General features: G+C 35.9%; 1 protein-coding gene across 1 annotated transcript; it reads left to right on the top strand.

Moving 5' to 3' along the window:
- The first annotated feature begins 1859 nt into the window (after positions 1-1859).
- On the top strand, positions 1860-4272 carry LOC122297269 (cytochrome P450 CYP82D47-like). Its single transcript, XM_043107288.1, has 2 exons — positions 1860-2869; positions 3287-4272. Exons 1-2 carry the CDS (start codon positions 1931-1933, stop codon positions 3911-3913), a joined length of 1566 nt encoding a protein of 521 aa, XP_042963222.1. The 5' UTR covers positions 1860-1930; the 3' UTR covers positions 3914-4272.
- Positions 4273-18841: the final 14569 nt, after the last annotated feature.

Raw genomic sequence — 18841 nt, 5'->3', positions numbered from 1 at the left:
TACAAGAAAAATAGGCAATTGCGACCAATTAATAACAACGAAAAGACTATTAACAACTATGTGCAAATATGCTCTCTACATCGAATAAAGTGTAATCCAACTTGGTCTATTCAAAGAGCGCCCAAATTGAAAACTTTAATTATTGAATTGCACGAGAGCGAGGTTGAAACGTGAGAGAAAGAGGCCGGGAGAAAGAGATTCCGAGAATGGTTGTGAATTGCTAGTGTCGTGTATTCTTAAACTTTGCGCACAATTTCTCAGTTTGGAATTGTCATGACACATGGCGTTCAAACTACAGTTCGTAGTGGAAAATGGTATACAAATTAAGCCGCCTCCATGGCCACCATGCATTATATTAGTCAATAAACGTCAATATTGAAGTATATCTGATTCTGTTTCGTACATTTAAATATATCTCAATAGGCTCACAAAATCCATTCATACGTACATCTTAAATCATTATTATTCATATACCAATTTAAAACATTGAAAATCAATTCAGAATCCATACACAGTCTTAGTCACAGTCAAATCATAGTTAGGGCTTGTTCCAGTAGCAAAATAAAATAAAAATTTTGTAAATAGAAGTGAAAGAGTTTGTGAATAGTAGTAAAATAATTTGAGTTAAGATATTTTATTGAGTTTTGGAAAAGAGAAAATCTTAAATAAAAATGTTATAAAGTTAAGACATTATTAGAATATTATTTGTTTAAAATTATTTTTGTTTTATAACTTATAAAAATTCTATTATATTTTATATTTTATTTTAAAAATTTGAAAAAGTTGTAATGATCAGATAATGATTAAAGGAAAAAAGTTAAAAATTTGAAATTTGAAAGTGATCACTATGTTTGAATAATGTTTGGAAAAAAAATAATGAAAAATTTTGAAATGATATGATATCATCCCACTTTCCAAATTAGCCCTTAATGTCACATAAAATAAAGCAGACAAAATTATAATAATGATTAAAAAACTTATGTATATAATTTATCTTATATACGATCAAGCATCTACTTGGATTACGATAACGTTTTCAAAGAGAAGGGCCAAAACTCTCATCACATTTTACCGACAATTTATATCCAGTAATATTTGATTACTTGATGATGGGGCACATTTTAATTGAAGAATAATGATATGTTTATTACCTTCTTATATCTTTTTTATTGTATTTTTTTATTTTTATTTATTTAATGGATAATAAAATGAATATTAGTAAAATTATATATTTTTTTAATATTTTTTAATGATTAAGAATGTTAAAAAAATACTTAAAATAAAATAATAATAACAAATAAGAATTTCGAATACATTAAAGTAGTAGATGAGTGATAAACGAATAATAAGTGTATCATCGTCCTTTAATTGACTGTCATTTGGTTTATATTGAAACCAGAAAATTGATGACATTAATTATATATTGAACTGCCCGTGAAGTTGAAACGAGAGAGAGAGAGTCCGATGAATGGTTGTGAATTAATGATAGTCTGTCGTGTATTCTTAGAACATGAATACAGTTCATGGCACATGGCGATGAAAGAACTTGAAACTACAGTTCGAAGTGGAAAGATATTTTCATGTGTTAAGCATATATGGAAGATATTTTCCGATGAGGTGAAAAGATATTCCCTGCATTATTTATTTTTCACTTTTTCATTTTATTTGGGGGTGGTTGGAAAGATATTTTCTACGAGGGCAATAAGTCTTGTGGTGGTGGCCTCTAGCCATTCAATTCCGTGTGCTAATTGAAGTACTTAAATGACAGATGCCATTCTCATTTTGGCACTAGCTAGGACATCATTTTGGCACATGCGCACACACCTATGATCTATTTATATGCCCTTCTCACCGCAACCTCAATCCACAACCACAACCAAAAAGGAAATTATATATACTCTTTCAATATCACTCATCAAGTACCTTTAATATGACTTCTATCATGGCCAGCATCTTTGCCTGTTTGCTTCTCTTTATCTTCTTTCTATTATGGAAGAGCATAGCCCAAAAGACTGCACCTCAAAGCACACTTCCACCAGAAGTTGGTGGTGCATTGCCCATTATTGGCCACCTCCACCTATTAGCAAAACCAAAACCTGCTCATATAATCCTGGGTTATATGGCTGACAAGTATGGACCAATCTTTACCATCAAGTTGGGCATGCATAAAGCTATAGTGGTCAGCAATTCAGATATAGCCAAAGAGTGTTTTACTACCAAAGACAAAGTCTTTGCCAACCGCCCAAAAGCTATGGCAACAGAACTCATGGGCTATAACTATGCCTTATTCGGTTTGAGCCCTTATGGTCCCTATTGGCGTGAAGTTCGAAGAATAGTCACACTTGAATTCCTTTCAAATCAACGCGTTGAGATGTTCAAGCACATCGGAGAGTCGGAGGTAAACACGGCTATAAAGGAAACGTATAAACTCCTGGTTAATAACAACAAGCTCATTTTGGTGGAGATGAATGGCTGGTTTGGCAAGATCATGCTAAACACTGTGTTTAGGATGGTTGTAGGGAAGCGATTTGCTTGGGCTGCCACTAAGGATGAGGATACAGGAAATGATCTTCAGTACCAGAAGTTATTGAAAGATAGTTTCATTTTGTTCGGAAAGTTTGTTGTGTCAGATGCCTTACCATATCTAAGGTGGTTGGACTTGGGTGGGGATGGAAGGGCCATGAAGAAAATTGCAAGAGAAATAGATCATGTGCTTAAAGGTTTGCTAGAAGAACATAAACAGAGAAATCTCTCGAGTGAGGTGAAGAATGGACCCCAGGACTTTATGGATGTGATGCTATCCATTGTCAAAGATAACACGGAAATTACAAATTTTGATGCTGATACAATCACCAAAGCTACTTGCCTGGTAAGATCATTAATTATTGTTTTGTTAGCCAAGATGATTAATCAATTATCCACTAGTCACAACTAGTATCATATGCATTGCCATTCCTAGGATCAGTTCAAGGTTATACCTTGCTCATATTCTGGCAGTATCATATACAGAAAAGGATCCCACGAGAAGAAAATAGCATTAATAGGATTAGTAATTTCTTTAGCACTTGAAAGTGTGATTTCTCCTCTCTCCCCTTAATGTTTAAGCATATTGTTAGTTTTGTATATTACAAGTAGCAATTTGTGACTATTCAAGTTTAGAAATCCAAGTCCATGATCTCAAGCTCCATTTATGTACATATGCACTTCCTAATACTAGATACTCGCCCACTTGACTATGACCTTAAAGGGATATTCTTATTGATCTCTAATTTTACCACTTTTGTAGAACCTTATCTTAGGGGGCTCAGATACAACAGCTGTGACTATGACATGGGCTCTCTCTCTACTTCTTAACAATCGAGAGGCTCTAAAGAAAGTCCAACAAGAACTAGACCTCCAAGTTGGCAAGGAAAGGCAAGTGAAGGATTCAGACATACCAAACCTAGCCTATCTCCAAGCTGTCATCAAAGAAACAATGCGCTTATACCCTGCTGGCCCACTTTCTGTGCCACACGAGTCTAGTGAAGATTGTACTTTGGCTGGTTACCATGTCCCAGCAGGCACACGTCTTCTTGTTAATCTATCAAAGCTCCATCGAGACCCACACGTGTGGCAAGATCCAACAGAGTTTCGTCCAGAAAGATTCCTTACTACCCATAAAAATTTCAATATTAGGGGTCAGAATTTTGAATTGATACCATTTGGTAGTGGTAGAAGAATTTGCCCTGGAATCTCGCTTGGGTTACAACTGGTTCAACTCACCCTTGCTTCCTTCTTACATGCTTTTGACATTTCAACTCCATCAGCTGAACCAATAGACATGGTTGAGAAACCTGGAATTGCCTCCATTAAAGCAACACCACTCGAAATCCATCTCACTCCACGCCTTCTTGAACAAGTATATCATGTATAGTACTGCCACGATGCTCGAAGAGAGGCCTAAAGCCAAATCCCAAGTATCAGGGATGAGGTTGGACATGAAGATCTCGTATGAATGCGGAATGGACTAGGTCATTACGTGAAGATCTCGTATGCTTACTTTGTGGACTGGGTCGTTGGCAGTTAGAGTGATGTTTATTTTTCTGCATGTTTATTCCGTTAGTACGTGTGTTATGCTTTCTGTTACTACGTGTTCTTGTACGTGTGTTGTGTTTCAATTACTAGTTATTAGTAGTTTCATGTTGTCTTTTATTTTGACATTCTTGTACATGGTCTTGCTTATTTAAGCAGCCAAGAATTATCAATGAAAAGGCAAAAAGCAAGTTATCCAAATTGTGGTACATTCTTACCCGATGAGAATATTTCTTGTAAGTGTTCGTAGTTAATCTGAAATGATTGGCCTCATAGTCAGGTTTAATGGGAACCAACAAAGAACGCATTGAACATTTGGAGTCTAGGCTCGGTGTAGCGCAGGAGGGGTTACACCGAATGGAGCACGGTATGACTAATAAACTTGACCATTTGAAGGAAACACTCAATCACCTCTCAAATGTTTTGCTCTCATATAATGAGACCTCAAGCCATGGTTGTCACAATCAAGGTAACCAAGATTAGAGGCCGACAGATTGTCTCCTCCAAAACCGCAAAGCTAGAATTTTCGATGTTCTCAGGAGATAACCCAATGGAATGGTTTAACCGTGTGAACTACTTCTTTGAGTACCAAGACACTGCTGAAACCCAGAAGGTGCCCATGGAAGCTTACCATCTGGGAGGGGAGGACAACCAATGATGTCAATGGATTCGTAGGACATTCTAGAAAGAGGGACGTGCGATTTCTTGGGAGAAATTTGAAGAGGAATGTTGCGCCTAAAATTTGACTCAAATTAATGAACAAAAAATTTAGTGCAGTTTTACCTGCAAGTATACAGGTGTTGTAGTACTTTACAGGGTCGAATCCACAGGGATTGACTTTTGTGATAAAGAAAATAAATTCAAACAATGAAACGAAATTACTAAAAGAAACGTGCAATCGAATGTAGAATAAATTACTGAGATGAAGATTTTGTAAAACAACTGAATCAAACTAAAATGATAAAAAGAATTGATATGGAAAAAGACTAAGGTTTCGAGGATTTGTCTAATAATTTATGATATTATTTCCTATCGATTTACTTCAATTAAACTAGAATAATGATTCTGTTTAATTGGAAGATTTAGCATTTAAGATCAAGAAAAATAGTCGCTAATGATTGAGCTGAATGATTAATGATTAAAACATTCACAAATCTATTTAAATATCACAGGGATTCCTCAAGCATTCACTGTATTCAGAAATCACAATGAATCAAGATAAATATATAGATAATCAAATATCCAATAATAAAATCCTTCAATCAATCAAGCTCAGAAAATAAATTTTACGTTGATCCAAAAACATTCATCAAATCATTAAACTTCACCTCTAATCTTAGTATGAAAATTTAGCCAACTCTTTTTATCACAAGTGCTACAGAAATCACATAAATATTCTCCATTTGAAAACTAAAATAAAATACAAAAAATACTAAGAAATAATTTAGAAGTAAAAAAATCTAAAAATCAGCCGACGCCGAGAGAATAAAATCCACGCCGTCGCTGAACTGTAGAAAATTGAAATGAACCCAGCTGCTCCTCTGTTCTACATCTGAACTAGCCCGATGTCCCCACTCCAATAAAAAATCTGGACGAAGCCCCACACTGAATTTATTCCACTCTCCCTCTAATCAACTCTCTCTCAACTGACCAACTTTCACACTCATCAAGCACCGACTTCCTGCAAAAATCAAACTAATCCCAACTGACCGACTCCCTTCAACTCCATAAAATCCCCCACGTCAATACTCTCTCAACATCTCTCAACTCTCCACGTCCCTACACGTCCCACTTCCTCCAAGAAAAATTAATCTCCAACCGACACTCCTCTTCAACAAGAAAAATAAAGCAGCCGACTCTCCTTTCTTCTCAATGAATCAACTCACCGACTTACCTCAACTCTCCCCCTCTCTATCGTCCGTTTCAATTGGAAAGCAACCGACTCTCCTTTCTTTCACAACCCCCCCTCTCTCAATACTTTTTCGTTCCTCCCATTTTTCTTCAGCAAACAAGATATACATAAATATATATATATAGCCGCCTCAAGCTTTCCGTATACGTGCTAAATTGCTTTTCCTTCTATCAAAATAAAAGTCAAGCTTAACAAGTTGCCGATTACATTCACAATACCACCGAAAATTCAATCCCAGCTAACCGCTTCTTTTTTTCTTTTCACTTTTGTTGTAGCCCTCTTATATGACTTTAATGTTGTACCAACGAAAATTTTCAAGCCTTCGTGATTTTTGTTTAACCATAAAGATCACATGCGTCTTGAATAATCAAAAGAAGAAGGTAACCACCGAAAGCTATTTATCGTTCTTCATTTTGTATACTTTTCAGTTGTCCAAGTACACCGCTTCCTTTCTTCTCCTCATTACTCTCAATTAGTATCCACTTTTGATCAAAAGTTCCAACCGAATCCCACGTAAATTTTATTTGAACTGAAAAATAACATTAAAAAATAAAATAAAATAAAAAAATAGGTTATCAGAGTTATATTATATTAGTGAGGAAACATTGTCCAATTAAATTATAGTTATAAAATTAAGCATAAACATGATTTCAATCAATTAAAAATCACAACTCGTATTTATGCTTATTAACCATTTTTTCATCCAAAACCAATAATAGTGTCACGAAGAATTTAAAGTACATTGGTTTTAAATAGCTAAAACATGAAATATTTCAGCTCAATCACACCCCTCAACTAGATTTTTGCTAATCCTTGAACAAAATAGTGAAAACTAATTGAATTGAACATTGCATAAAGCTTGAAATTCAAACAAAAACAATCAAACATAATTCTGAATTCTTACAAAAAATCAATTCGTTACTACTCAACACCAGGAGTTGTATCCACAAGGAAAGTCTCAACAATTGTTCACATAGAGTTGGGGCAAATGTCTTAGAACTCGGATATGTGTGTGTGGCTAAACCTCTGTGTGTTCCTCATTAATAAGCATGATTTATCATAGGATTTTTCAACCTTAAGATTAATCATTATTGATTCTAACTACCTCAAAGCCTAAAGGACTAGCAGTTTTTACGCCAACTCTATTTAAAGGTTGAACATTCAACCCCCAAAGTTTTGGTTAACTGTTTCTAGCCCTTTATTTAGGAAAATTTACACGATTTTTTCTTTTTCTTTTATTTTTTATTTTTTTTATTTTTTATTTTATATATATATATATATATAGGGCTCGGTAGTCCTGCAGTTTACTTTTCCTGTTTTAAATCAATGAACATTAATGAGGAACATTATAAGTGTAAGCATGTGCAAAATGTTCTTTCAAAACTTGCCATTCATTCTATATAAATCATACTAATTCTCATTTTTTTAAATATCGCATTCCGGTGTTTCAAGTCACTCCTCAACAAAATATGATGCATCATAAGTCATGTTCTATGCTTAAGGTTGAAAATAAATCTTCACAAAATAATTCCGCTCAACTATTCCACCAAGATACTCAAATCTCACAAAAATGCCAGGAGTGTGTATTAATCATTTATGTTTCAATGCACCTCACAAAAATTTATTTTTATTTTTATTTTTTTTATTTTGTTATTTTTGGTACTAACAAATTTTCAACAGAAAACCCTCCCCCCAACTAAATGTAACATTGTCCTTAATGTTCAACAATTGAATGTTTGATGATGTATGCTATACAGGCATGAATTGGAGCAAGATAAACATTGCAGAACATATATTGAGACGAAAATGATTAAAGAGAGAGGAAAGAATTCACCTGGGATACTAGAGTGCACACAAGGAGTAGATTTCTGTCATAGTTAAAAGACATAAAAAGCAAAAGAAAGAAAAACAAAACAAACAAATACGGTATATACAATGAGAAATCAGAAATTAATTCTGATAAGCAGGATCCTCCAGAGTAGTAGACTCAACCTCTGGACTAAAATCATCCAAAAATGGTTTCAACCTTTGTCCATTAACTTTAAAAACATTGCCATTTTCTGGATTTTCTATCTCAATGGCCCTAAAAGGATAAACAGTTTTTACAACAAAGGGGCCGATCCATTGGGATCAAAGTTTACCAGGAAACAAATGGAGCCTTGAATTATACAATAAAAATTTTTGTGAAGGCTCAAAAGATTTTCGAAAAATATTTTTTTCATGAAAAATTTTCATTCTCTCATTGGAAATATGAGAGTTTTCGTAAGCTTCATTCCTGATTTCCTCTAACTCATTAAGCTGAAACTTACGAAGAGAGCAAGCTTTATCCACATCAAAATTCAATTGTTTGATTGCCCAATAAGCTTTGTGTTCCAATTCCACAGGCAAGTGACATGCCTTTCCAAAAATGAGTCGATATGGGGACATACCAATCGGGGTTTTAAAAGCAGTACGGTATGCCCAAAGTGCATCGGTTAATCGTAAAGATTAATCTTTGTGACTTGGGTTAACCGTCTTTTCTAAAAAAAAATTTGATTTCCCGATTAGATACCTCAACTTGACCACTTGTTTGTGGATGATAAGGGGTAGCAACCTTATGAGTAATACCATATTTTCGCATTAAGGCCTCGAAAGGCTTATTGCAGAAATGTTTACCCTCATCACTGATAATGGCTCGAGATGTTCCAAACCTTAATAAAATATTTTCTTTCAAAAATTTTAGTACCACTTTGTGGTCATTGTTTTTGCATGGAACATCCTCAATCCATTTGGACACATAATCCACAGCTACCAAAATGTAAAGATTGCCAAAAGAAACTGGGAAGGGTCACATGAAATCAATGCCCCAACAATCAAATATTTCAACAATCAAGATTGGATTTAATAGCATCATATTTCGACGGGTAATCCCTCCCAATTTTTGACAATGCTCACAATTTTTACAAAATTCATGGGTGTCCTTGAAAATGGTAGGCCAATAGAAACCACATTGCAAAATTTTAAAAGCAGTTTTCTTTCCAGAAAAATGGCCACCACATGTCCCAGAGTGACAAAAAGACATCATACTTTGAAATTCGTTATTGGGAACACATCGTCTAATTATCTGATCTGGGCAATATTTAAACAGATATGGATCATCCCAAAAGAATTTTCTTACCTCCACAAAAAATTTCCTCTTATCTTGTTGAGTCCAAATGTGAGAAATTTCACCTGTAGTGAGAAAATTAGCAATGTCAGCATACCAAGGCACTTGAGATATACCAAAAAGTTGCTCATCTAAAAATGTGTCTCTAATAGGAACTGTCTCAATGGAATCTGAAAGAACAAGTTTAGATAGATGATTAGCAACAACATTCTCAACTCCTTTTTTATCTTTAATTATCAAATCAAATTCTTGCAGCAAAAGGATCCATCTAAGCAACCTGGGCTTTGCATCATTTTTTGCTAAAAGGTACTTTAACGCAGCATGATCAGTAAATATGACAATTTGAGATCTAATGAAATAAGAGCAAAATTTGTCTAGTGCAAAAATTACTGTAAGTAGCTCTTTTTCGTTGTTGAATAATTCATTTGAGCACTATTTAAAATTCTACTTTCATAATAAATAACACAAGGCTTTTTGTCCTTACGTTGGCCCAACACAGCTCCAACAGCATAATCACTAGCATTACACATAATCTCAAATGGTAAATTCTAATCAGGTGATCGCATAATTGGGGCTGAAATCAACATACCTTTTAGTTTTGTAAAAGCTAACTCACAATCATCAGTCCACACAAGAATTTTCCTTTGACAATAAATTGCACAAAGGTCTAGAAATTGTGTTGAAGTCTTTAATGAACCTCCTGTAAAAACCTGCATGACCTAGAAAAGATATGATATCTCTAATGTTCTTTGGGATGGGCAATTTAGAAATTAGTTAAATTTTGGCCTTGTCCACTTCAAAACCTTGAGAAGAAACAATGTGACCAAGAATAATCCCTTGAGTGACCATAAAATGACACTTCTCCCAATTTAAAATCAAATTCTTTTCTGTGCATCTAATCAGCACTCTTTCCAAATGAGTCAAACATTCATCAAATGAATCACCAAAAATAGAAAAATCATCCATGAATATTTCAACAAAATGCTCCACCATGTCATTGAATATGCTCATCATGCATCGTTGAAATGTAGCAGGAACATTACAAAGTCCGAATGACATCCTTCGATATGTAAAGGTACCAAGTGGACATGTAAAAGTGGTCTTTTATTGATCTTCAGGAGCAATCTCAATTTGGTTATATCCAGAATAACCATCTAGGAAGCAATAGAATTTATGGCCCGCTACACGTTCAATGATTTGATCCATGAATGGTCGGGGAAAATGATCCTTTCTGGTGACAGAATTCAGTTTTCTGTGGTCAATGCACATACGCTAACCAGTAGTAACTCTAGTTGGGATCAATTCATTATCAGCATTCTTAACTACAGTCACACCATATTTCTTAGGTACCACCTACGTGGGACTAACCCATTTGCTGTCAGAAATAGGGTAAATGATCCCTACATCCAGAAGTTTTAACACCTTTGCTCTGACAACCTCTTTCATGTTGGGGTTCAGTCTACGCTGCATCTCTCTAGAGGGTTTAGAATTGTCCTCTAGATAAATCTTATGGGTACAAATCAAAGGACTAATGCCTTTGATATCAGCTATGGTCCATCCTATTGCCTCTTTGTATTCAATGAGAATACCAATTAATTTTCTGTCCTGAATTTCATCCAGTTTTGATGAGATGACCACTGGTAATGTCTCTACTTGTCCTAAAAATGCATATTTGAGATCAGCAAGTAGAGGTTTCAAGTCGAGTTTTGGTGTTTGCACACTTGAGGGGAGAGACACGACATCATGAGGTGGTAATTCCTCAAAACGTGTTCTCCATTTATTAGTGTCTATTATAGGAGTAGATTCTAGCAAAAAATTCACAGATGCAAGCACAGAATCATCATCAAAATTTTCACTATGAACCAAACAAGCCTCAAGAGGGTCAGAAAGAATTGACAAATCAAATTTATTTTGAACAAGAATTTGGATCAGATTTACTTCATGCACAACATCATCATCGCCAGGTTATTTACAAATATTGAAAATATTCAACTCCAAATTCATGTTGCCAAAAGACATTATCATCACATCACTCCTATAATTTATTAAAGCGTTTGAAATTGCAAGGAATGGCCTACCCAAAATTATAGGAATTTGAGTGCAAACATCAAAGAAACGTTCTATGTCCAAAACAATGAAATCCACTGGAAAATAAAATTTTCCTACTTGAACTAACACATCCTCAACTATCCCTCTCGGTATTTTAATTGAACGGTAAACAAGTTGGAGTGTTACCTTGGTGGGTTTAAGTTCACCAAGACCTAACTGCTCATATATCGAGTAGGGTAGGAGGTTAACACTAGCTCCGAGATCAAGTAAAGCTTTTTCAATGTTAAAATTTTCAATCATGCAGGAAATTGTTGGACAACCCGAGTCTTTGTATTTTGGAGGAGAATTGTTTTGGAGGATGGCGCTTACCTGCTCAGTGAGGAAAGCCTTCTTCTGTACTTTCATCATACGCTTCACTATGCACAAATATTTCAAGAATTTAGCATACGAAGGAATCTGTTTGATTTCATCCAATAGAGGAATGTTGATTTTTACTTGTTTGAAAATTTCAAGAATATCAGCATTTTGAACCAACTTGTGAGAATGTTGCAACTTTTAGGGAAATGGGGCAGGTATTGGGGCTTTCACAGGCATATCTAACTTAACCTTGTCAAGTTCACCATCACTCTTGGAATTTAAAGAATTGTTGGTCTCATCAACTTTTGTTGTTAAAATACTCTTATCAATTATTTTTCCACTGCGTAGAGTGGTGATGGACTTGGCATGTTCAAATTTTGAACTAGAAGGATTTGAATTTCTTACCTCAAATTTACCTTTGGGATTCGGCTGAGGTTGAGCAGGAAACTTACCATTTTCTTGAGCATGCAATGCGGAGGTCAAGTCGCTAATGGAACTTCTCATCTCAGTAATGGTCTGCATTGTCTGAGTGTTGATATTGGTCTGTCCCTGCATAAAAGTTTGTAATGTCTCCTCAAGGATTTTCTTATGTGGAGGCACATAAAGAGTAGAAGAAGACGACACTTGAGGATTTTGATTTGAATTGGACTCATTCCTCCAACTAAAGTTGGGGTGATTTGTCCATCCAGGATTATATGTTTCCGAATAAGGGGAAGAAAATGGTCTCCTATAAGAATTCATGACATTTGCTTGTTCGTGCGACACCTCTTTAAAAGTAAGGATTGTTGGACAATTCTGAGTTAGGTATCCACTAATCTCACATATGCCACAATTCTCTTCTTCTTTTTCAATGGCCTTAGCCGAATTTACCTTCCTAAGTTCCATGGCTTCAACTTTTCTTGTCAAATTTGCTATCCTAGCATTCACATCATCATTTCCTTTAAGGACATACATACCTTTTTGAAATATGGCATTGAGTTTGGGCTTATTTGACCGATCAGAACGATCTGTGTTATCCCAAGATTGGGCATTTTCAGCTAATTGGTCAAAATAATCCCAAGCATCATCAAGATCTTTATTTAAAAATTCACCATTACACATCATTTCTACAAACTGACGCATTTGAGATGTTAAACCTTCATAGAAAAAACTAATGGTGCGCCAAGTCTCATAGCCATGATGTGGGCAAGTTAGTAATAATTCTTTAAAGCGCTCTCAACACTGAAAAAATGTTTCATTTTCTTTTTGAGAAAAATTCATAATATTTCTACGAAAAGTGTTGGTTTTATGAGTAGAAAAAAACTTTTTCAGAAATTCTCTTTGCATTTCTTGCCATGTGCCAATAGATCTTGGTCTTAAGGAATTCAACCAATTTTTAGCTTTTTCTTTCAAAGAGAATGGAAACAACTTTAATCTAACAACATCATCATTGATAGTTTGGGTTTGTAAAATTGCACAAACTTCTTCAAATTCTTTCAGATGCAAATAAGGACTTTCTGAGTCTAAGCCACGAAACTTGGGAAGTAATTGAATTACTCCCGGTTTTAAATCAAAATTCTCCATATTCATAGGAAAAATCATGCAAGATGGAGTACTTGTCCTTGTTGGCTGCAAATACTGGCGCAAAGTTCTCATTGGTGGATTATTTTGTGCCTCCTCATTTTCAAGTTCGTCATGAACACTATGATTTTCAGTCATGGTATTAGAATGAGAATTTTTGGAATCACCAAACAACTTATCAATCAATTCTCTTAAAACAATTTCCTCTCTCCTCAATCTACCAGTGTTGCCACGAGATCATTCATCATAGAGGATCAAGCACATTCAAAGACTAAGAAAAACAAAATGCAAAACAAGCAAGAAAGTAAAAGAAAAAATTTTGGAACGAGATTACCAAATGATATGAATATGGAAGCAATGTTACTTGCTCTCTTTCCCGTCAAAATAATAAAAATCGTACCTGCAAAAAGAATATGAGAAAATTAGCAAAAGATTTCTAAAATATCTTTTTCTTTTTTTTTTGAAAAACAAAATTGTCACACGTTGCAATCCCCGGCAACGGCGCCAAAAACTTGTTGTGCCTAAACTTTGACTCAAATTAATGAACCAAAAATTTAGTGCAGTTTTACCTGCAAGTCTACAGGTGTTATAGTACCTTACAGGGTTGAATCCACAGGAATTGACTTTTGTGATAAAGAAAATAAATTCAAACAAAGAAACGAAATTACTAAAAGAAACATGCAATCGAATATAGAATAAAATTACTGAGATGAAGATTTTGTAAAATAACTGAATCAAACTAAAATGATAAAATGAATTGAGGATCCATCTAATAATTTATGATATTGTTTCCTATTGATTTACTTCAATTAAACTAGAATAATGATTCCGTTTAATTGGAAGATTTAGCATTTAAGATCAAGAAAAATAGTCGCTAAATATTGAGCTGAACGATTGATGATTAAAACATTCACAAATCTATTTGAATATCATAGAGATTCCTCAAGCATTCACTGTATTCGAAAATCACAATGAATCAAGATAAATATATAGATAATCAAAATATCCAATAATAAAATTCTTCAATCAATCAAGCTCAAAAAATAAATTTTATGTTGATCCAAAAATATTATTTAAATCATTAAATTTAACCTCTAACCTTAGTATGAAAATTTAGCCAACCATGTTTATCACAAGTGCTATAGAAATCACATAAATATTCTCCATTAGAAAACTAAAATAAAATACAATAAATACTAAGAAATAATTTAGAAGTAATAAAATCTAAAAACCAGCCGACGCCGAGAGAATAAAATCCACGCCGTCGCTGAACTGCAGAAAATTGAAATGAACCCAGCTGCTCCTCTGTTCTACGTCCGAACCAACCCGATATCCCCACTCCAATAAAAAATCTGGACGAAGCCCCACACTAAATTTATTCCACTCTCCCCCTGATCAACTCTCTCTCAACTGACCGACTTTCACACTCATCAAGCACTGACTTCCTGCAAAAATCAAACTAATCCCAGCTGACCGACTCCCTTCAACTCCAGAAAATTCCCCACATCAATACTCTCTCAACATCTCTCAACTCCCCATGTCCCTACACGTCCCACTTCCTTCAAGAAAAATTAATCTCCAACCGACACTCCTCTTCTGCAAGAAAAATAAAGCAGCCGACTCTCCTTTCTTTCACAACCCCCCCTCTCTCAACACTTTTTCATTGCTCCCATTTTTCTTCAACAAACAAGATATATATATATATATATATATAGCCGCCTCAAGTTTTCCATATACATGCTGAATTGCTTTTCCTTCTATCAACATAAAAGTCAAGCTTAACAAGCTGCTGATTACATTCACACTACCACCGAAAATTCAATCCCAGCTAGCTACTTCTTTTTTTCTTTTCACTTTTGCCGTAGCCCTCTTATATGACTTTAATGTTGTACCACCGAAAATTCTTAAGCCTCCGTGATTTTCGTTTAACCATAAAGATCACATGGGTCTTGAATAATCAAAAGAAGAAGGTAACCACCGAAAGTTATTTATCATTCTTCATTTTGTATACTTTTCAGTTGTCCAAGTACACCGCTTCCTTTCTTCTCTTCATTACTCTCAATTAGTATGCACTTTTGGTCAAAAGTTCCAACCGAATCCCACGTGAGTTTTATTTGAGCTGAAAAATAACATTCAAAAATAAATTAAAATAAAAAATAGATTATCAAAAATATATTATATTTGTGAGGAAACATTGTCCAATTAAATCATAGTTATAAAATTAAGCATAAACATGATTTCAATCAATTAAAAAGCACAACTCGTATTTATGCTTATTAACCATTTTTTCATCTAAAACCAATAATAGTGTCATGAAGAATTTAAAATACATTGATTTTAAATAGCTAAAACATGCAATATTTCAGCTCAATCAAGGAAGTCTGGGCTCACTTGGACCATTAGAGTCTGAGGACTTCGACGAGGCTCTTTCACGATCTAACAGTCAGGACATTGAGAGAATATTAGTGCGAGTTTGAGAAGCTAGGCAATAGGATTCATGGATGGACGTAGAAGGCATTGGTGGGGACGTTCATGGGTGGCTTGAAGACTAAAATTGCAAATGGAATTTGGATGTTTAAACTGCAATCCCTCAAGGACACCATTAACTTGGCACGAATGAGAGATGAACAACTCATATGACAGTGGAGGTTTGTGTGGCTACCACCTGCAAGAGCTCCTCTAACTCTTCCACAAGCCACTTATGTAGCTCCTGTTACACCTGTGGCCCCAATTAGAAGTTTATCATGGGAGGAGATGCAAAGGAGAAGAATGCAAGGCCTATGTTTTAACTGCAATGAATGCTTCACAGCTAGGCATAGATGCCAAAAACTTCAGTTATTACTCTTGGAGGGACACGTAGGTGCAGATAACATGGTTTGTGAGGACATTATTGATAAAAAAACATTAGAGTCTGACCAAGGTGGAGATACGGGAGAGATGCAAGAACCTAAACTTGAGCCCGAAATCACATTACACGCATTGACGAGATGGACTGCTCCAAGAACAATGCATATGACAACAAGGATGGGCTCTCATGAAGTAGTGGGGTTGATCAAAAGTGGGTCAACGCATAAATTCATCAGCGATCGCTTGGCAAACATGCTAGGTTTGCCGGTGGTACCAACGGAAATGTTTACTATTCGAGTTGCTAATGGCAAGTAGTTGAAGTGTCGAGGGCGTTTTGATAAGGTAGTGGTGAATTTACTAGGCACTGAGTTTTACCTCACCCTTTTCTCTCTGCCATTATTAGGTCTTGGTCTAGTGCTTGGCATTCAATGGCTGGAAATGTTGAGTTCTATGGTTTGTAATTGGAAGCAATTAACCATGGAATTCATCTAGGATAATCAAGCCCAAAGGCTGCAAGGAATAGGAAAGCAAGCCACTCAGGAAGGTACATTAAAAGAAATATAAAAGGATTGTTGATGAGGCCATGCATTGTGTGTAGTAAGCTTCCCACCAACCATAGAAATCGTATCACAGAGTGCAACATATGATGTGAAGTAGCAAGACATGTAGCGGGTATTGTAGAAATACGAGGACATGTTCTAGGAACCCTCGTATGTACCACTTGTGACCGAGGTAGATCACTGCATCACACTTAAAGAGGGCACCAAGTCGATTAATGTAATCCCCTACCCATATGCCCATTTTCAAAAAGAAGAGATCGAAAGGTAGGTTTAAGAGATGCTGAACGCTAAGCTTATTCGTTTGAGCACCAGTCCATTTTATTTGCCGGTACTTCTAGTGAAGGAAAAAGATGGAAGTTGGTGATTTTGCATGAACTATTGCACGCTTAATGGTGCCACCATCAAGGATTGTTTCCCCATTCCAATGGTGGATGACATGCTGGATGAATTATATGGTGCCTTTTATTTCACAAAGCTAGATCTGCAGGTCGGATATCTTCAAGAAAGAGTAAATCATCCCAATATTTCTAAGACTACTTTTCGTACTCATAATGGCCATTACGAATATCTCATAATGCCTTTTGGCCTTTGCAATGCACCCTCTACATTGCAGGCCATCATGAACTCTATATTTCGACCTTAGATTTGAAAGTTCATTTTGGTTTTCTTTGATAATATGCTCATAAGTAGTCCAACTTGGGATAAGCATGTGATGCACGTTGAACAAACTTTGGAGGTTTTGAAGTAGCGTAAATTTTTTTCCAAGGCTCAAGTGCATATTTGGCCAACAAGAATTGGAGTCCTTGGGGCATATTACCACACCTCAAGGGGTGAAGGTTGATGACCAGAAAATTGCGGCCATGGTAGCATGGCCACGTCCAACTAATATTTTTTAATTACGTGGTTTTTTAGGCTTAACAAGATATTATGGGATGTTCATTCAAAATTATGGCATCATCTTTCGACCACTTACCAACTTACTCGAAAGGGAAGTTCATATGGCATAAAGAAGCTGAAACAACATTCTCGGCTCTTAAGCAAGCAATGACCACCACTCCCATTTTGGCTATGCCTAACTTCAATGATTTCTTCACCATTGAAACCAATGCCTCAAGAGAAGGGATTGGCATAGTCTTAACTCAAGGAGGCAAGCCCATTGTCTTTATGAGCCGCACACTGGGAATCACAAAAAAATCCTGTTCAACCTATGCCAAGGAGATGCATGCAATTGTAGAGGCCATATGCTTGTGGCGACCTTATTTACTAGGAAGGAAATTTTCCATCCAAATAGACCAGCGCAGCCTGAAGTATTTTTTAGAGCAACGTGTGGCGACACCTAAGCAGCAGAAGTGGGTACCCAAATTATGGGCTACGACTATGAGATTACTTATCATCTAGGCTGTGAAAACTTAGTTCTAGACACCCTCTCATGCAAGCCTAATATTCCAGTTCTTCATCATCTACACGTGCCCTCTGTAACCATGAGGGATGAGATTAAAGGTGCCTACAAAGGGGATTCTTATATCCAATCTGTAGATCAGATGGCCAAGGCTCAACCCAAGAGGCAATATTCTCAGCGCCAAGGACTCTTTTCATTCAAAGGAAGAGTGGTTATTCCTTCTCACAAGGCGCTAAGGACCAAGCTAATGCATGAGTCTCACGACACAAAAATTCGAGGGCACTCTGAAGTATTGTGGACGTTCAAGAGGCTGGCTCAACAATTTTATTGGCTTAAAATGCACCAAGCAGTCCAAGAGTACGTCTAGCAATGTGAAGTATGCCAAAAAATAAAGTCCGAGACACTCCCTCCTACTGGACTCATGCAACCTTTGCCCATTCCTTGCCAAGTTTGGGACAATATCACTCTCGACATTGTTGAAGGCTTGCCTACATCCCACAACAAGGACACAATTTTGGTAGTTGTCAATAGGTTAAGTAAACTGGCACATTTCTTAACTTTAACTCATCCTTTTATTGCTAAAGGTGTGGCTGAAAATTTTTTTAAAGGGGTTATCAAATTACATGGCCTTCCTAGATCGATCATTAGTGACTGGGTCATATTATTTATTAGCTGATTTTGGCAAGAATTCTTCCAAATGTCAAGTACTAAGTTAAAACTCAGCTTCACCTATCATCTGCAAACCAATGGATAGACGGAAGTGATCAATCATTGTGTAGAGCAATATCTTCGATGCTTTTTCCATCAATGGCCATGCAAATGGAGCAACTACATTCCATGGGTAGAGTTGTGGTATAATACGAGGTACCATGCATATATCTACAGGGATGCATAGCGGCTTATCTTTTGTGCATGAAGCGGACTAGCTAGAGTCTCGTGTC

Source organism: Carya illinoinensis, chromosome 15, assembly GCF_018687715.1.
Source record: "Carya illinoinensis cultivar Pawnee chromosome 15, C.illinoinensisPawnee_v1, whole genome shotgun sequence".
Lineage (NCBI taxonomy): Eukaryota > Viridiplantae > Streptophyta > Magnoliopsida > Fagales > Juglandaceae > Carya > Carya illinoinensis.
Note: the sequence above shows the minus strand (reverse complement) of the source record. Positions and strands in the feature narration are given on the sequence as shown.

Bases quoted from the DNA above. Each gene is read 5' to 3' on its own strand.
- LOC122297269 (XM_043107288.1), top strand. From the start codon at position 1,931: ATGACTTCTATCATGGCCAGCATCTTTGCCTGTTTGCTTCTCTTTATC. The intron at 2,870-3,286 runs GTAAGATCATTA...CCACTTTTGTAG, and splicing joins TCACCAAAGCTACTTGCCTG to AACCTTATCTTAGGGGGCTC.